This window comes from Sinocyclocheilus anshuiensis, unplaced genomic scaffold, assembly GCF_001515605.1.
Source record: "Sinocyclocheilus anshuiensis isolate Anshui unplaced genomic scaffold, SAMN03320099.WGS_v1.1 scaffold2655, whole genome shotgun sequence".
NCBI lineage: Eukaryota > Metazoa > Chordata > Actinopteri > Cypriniformes > Cyprinidae > Sinocyclocheilus > Sinocyclocheilus anshuiensis.
Window position 1 is genome coordinate 226,297 of NW_015541082.1, and position 4,219 is coordinate 230,515.

At 40.9% G+C, this 4,219-nt stretch overlaps 1 protein-coding gene across 1 annotated transcript in view; it reads right to left on the bottom strand.

Annotated features, from left to right (window-relative positions):
- Positions 1-4,219, bottom strand: part of LOC107690704 (voltage-dependent P/Q-type calcium channel subunit alpha-1A-like) — a 130,579-nt gene extending 126,360 nt beyond the window's left edge. The window contains exon 1 of the mRNA XM_016489114.1: positions 3,378-4,219. Within this exon, the coding sequence (XP_016344600.1) occupies positions 3,378-3,649 (272 nt within the window). The 5' untranslated portion in view covers positions 3,650-4,219. The remainder of the gene's footprint in view (positions 1-3,377) is intronic.

Consider the following 4,219-nt stretch of genomic DNA (forward strand, 5'->3'; position numbering starts at 1 on the left):
AGCAAATCAGCATATTAGAATGATTTCTGAAGGATCATGTGACACAGATGACTGGAGTAATGATGCTGAAAATTTCGATTTGATCACAGAAATAAATTACATTTTAATATATATTTAAATAGAAAGCAGTTATTTTAAATAGTAAAAACATTTCACAATATTACTGCTTTTGCTGTATTTTGGATCAAATAAATGCAGGCTTGGTGAGAAGCGACTTCTTTAAAAAACATAAAAAATATTACTGTTCAAAAACTTTTGACTGGTAGTGTATGTATGTATCACACTCATATCACATCTAGTTGTTTTGAATAAGAATAAAACGTCAGGTCCGACAATATTCGCATTGACCCATGGAAACCTCTATGAACACACTTGACTTGATTTGGCAAAAAAATCGCGGGGGACGAATTTACATTTTATTAAAAAGTGTTTTCGTATTCTACACTCATGGCGCGCACACACATTAGGATAGGTTAGATGCCTGCCTCTGCGAGTCCCTATCAAGCACTTTACCGATTCAACTACTCTCCTCTCCTCCTCCTGCCTGGCTCTTTGGCCAGAATCACTCACCGCAGAGCAAGCCTGTTCTTGATAAATCTGCTGTGAAAATGTGGGAAAAGCCGACGAGGAAGAAGTTGGAGTGAAGCGATCTTCATATAGGCGGAGCAAAGTACTTCATCGCTCCGTCTATAGCTCATTGTGATTGGATGGTTTACTCTGTCAATACAGGAGACAATCCAATGGGCCACTGGCTGCTCGCTGTCCCTGCGTGATGGTCCTTGGCAAAAACAAAACAAACAAAAAGAACCTTCTGTCGGCCCCTTAAGTCCGTCGGCCCACCGGGAAAATGCCCGGTATGCCTGATTACCAATCCAGCCCTGGGTTCATGACTGAACTGAGCATATATTTAAGGTCCCTTCGGATAGATGTGCATACTTATCTGCACTCCACATAGTCTGCAGTTTCATAGTCGTCAATGAAACTAAAATTAGAAAACACAGCTATAAGGTTACATTCCATTTACAGTGCAGAGAGAGACGGCCCATAAATGTAGAGAAGCTGAGACAATGTAGGCATCACAAATGTCTTTTTAGACTTTCATTATCTCTGCAGAGAAGGTAAAAGAAAGGATGCAATGTTTGGCAACCATAAATTCAGTTTACAATTTCATCTAATCTACATGTGACACACTACTACGTACTTCTGCAATTCATAAATTCTTATTCAGATACATCTGTACTATACAAATCACAGTCAACTAAAACAACCGAAAAGGCTGCTATACTGTGGGTATCTAAAAAACACTTCTGTTAAGGACCTCAGATCACAAGGACTCATTACATGTTTACGTGAGATAAATCAGAAGAATGAGGTTTATAGAAAGAGTGGCTTTCAGGCCGAGTGCAAGGTTAAAGGTCACTGAAAGCTCTGGCAGATCAAAATACAGTTTCAAAAGAGAAGTGGGGGGGGGCAGTTCTGTGCACATTTAATGATGTTAAATCCTAAGAGGTCTATTAGAAAAGGAAGGGAGTGAACTTTTTCTGGAGTCTGATTTTTTTCTGTAGCTAGGCCTAAAGATTTGTTTATATAAAACACTAATGTTTATTGGGTTGTTCCGCCATTATACTGATCAGGTATCAGGCATCCAATCTTTTTTATCAATAAGGTGGAAAGTCTTTAGTGGAAGCTTCAGTGAACTGTCAACAGCCAAGTCAAAAATACATACATGATTTAATGGATCTGCTCAATGGATGCACGTGATTTTTCATTTTCAAAAATAAATATGCATTTAAAAACAATATAAAACTGGTGTACTAAAAAACCCAGTACCTATTTCCAGATGAATGGGTTTCATGAAAATACACATGATAATTTACACTTACATACACATCAAGCATTCCTAAAATGCAACAGTTTTTATACAACAGTGCCTTACTATATAGTAGACGAAAACAAATATGTTAAATGAGTAGTATGTCCTAATTTGCAGTATTCATAAAACACTAGGCATAAAATTATATCCATTTGAGAGGCACTTTACTTTCCCATAAGCCCATGGGAGAAAAGTTGTTATAATACTAAATGGCACTGAACATGCGGCTGATGCCATAGGCCACATGTCAATACCACACACACATGCATACTTATAAAACGTAGTTTATTAAGACTCAATAAGTAAATTCTTCATCAAATGCAGTACATAGGCCTACTCTAAACTGTACGTGATTTTGGAAGTAGCTGCTCCACTCACATAGCCTACTCCAATCCAGATTAGCTTTCAGTCTGTGTGCTGCTTGATTTTTTAAACTATTCACGAGTTTGCACTTGCATATAATAGGATTTATCAAATATTAAGCATATTTGGTGTGCTGTCTTGAAGGAGGGCTCCGAGCTCAGAATATAGCCTGAACCCAGAGAACTTCACCCCCAGTATGGGATGAGAATAGTTTAAGAGTGAGGCGCTGGGGTGGAGGAGGGATGCCGGAAAACTGTCATGGGACAGAGGTGAGTTGGCTGTGTGTGTATATATATATATATATATATATATATATATATATCATGCTAATTAATTGATCAACTAGACGAGCTCCACCTGTGCTGCATTGGTTGGTTATCTGATCTTGCTCTTTCCGAACCTTGTTAATAAAACATCATTTTGTGTTGCTATAAACCATAGAGATGACTAGCCAATTGCCTGAAACGCAAGTTCCTGGTTATCATGTTTACTAAGCTGATGTATAAAAAACAATATCACGCTGTGTCAAACATCAGCACTGCTGTGATTACCTGCTGCGGCCTTGTGATACTGCTTTACCAATTTCCAATTCTCTCCATACAAATCCCCATTTGTCTTTAAACACGAGGCTCAATAGGTGCACTATGAAAAATGCAAATACACATATACACCCAGTATTCTCCAGGAGCTCTTAGAATATGGGAGATGGTGGCTTCCCCCTCCCCTCACCTCCCCTCTTCACCATCGCTTTCTCTCGAATGAGACCGAGCTGAGAGACTGCACATGCTGACATCAGCAAGCCTCGGCGCGCCACAGCGCCGCCCGTTACCGTCACACAGCACCGCTCACCTCGCGCCCTTACCGTGCGTAACACACCGAACACACACCCCAGAAATAGACTCGATTCATTTTGCCACCGAAATAACTTGACAAATAAACGCCTAGAAATATTCTAATGAAACGTCCGCGAACAAATCATGCGCTCGCTCGCTCGTGTTTTTCTTCAGCTATCATTAAACCAGCGGCAATGTGATTCGTGTTTTAAGACATTTTCAGGTGATCTTACACATGCCACACTCAAGCGCACTATACCTGCAACCGGAGGCCCCAGGGTACTCACTGAGGGGGTTTAAAAGGATATGGCCATTCGGTGATCTTTTTGGCGTATTTTCTCACGAAGTTGTCCTCACTGAAGATGAACAGAGATCGGTTGACAGTGAAGCAGTTTTGCCGCACCGGTATAGGGTTGTACAGGGCCATAGTTCTGGCTCGTTGGGCCATTGACTGCTTGTACACTCTCTGCTGACCACCCGGCGGGCCGCCCTGCCTGCTGCCGCCGCGACCGGGTCCCCCTTGAGCGTGTCCCGGTCCTCCGCCATACCTGGACGGCACCTCATCTCCGAACCGAGCCATTCTATAGACACCAAATGCCAGTCTTCACGAAGCAGGAAAAAAGGGGGCGAATATTCAACGCGACCACACCACATTACATCCCATCTGCTTCAAAACTTAATACGTGTATAACTGGAGTACACATTTGTCTTCATGGCTTTTATATGCGATGTTACGCTCCAGGAGCTTGATGGTTAGATTTTAAGCAAACTAATAAGAAAACGAACAAAAAACAACAACAAAAACAAACCAAAAAAAAATCGAACAAAAAAAGCGCGCCTTATATTTTGTAGTTCACAGGTTCGTTGCCCACTTCAACACACAAAATGGTCCATCATCACCTCATTTTATGTCCACAATCAACATATTTCCACGGCCATGCAATTCTTGGCTAAATCTCTCGTTTTCTGTGGCTCCATCCTCATATTTTCCAGAACTGTCTCTCATCCGCGCTTTTCCTTGGAAATTCAGGTTGCAATTATCATAGCTACAATCATTTATACGATCTATGTGTGATGGCTAACCAAGTGAACAAAAATGGAAACATTTAAAACAATCATCTGAGTTCAGTTTTATTAACTGTACATTCTG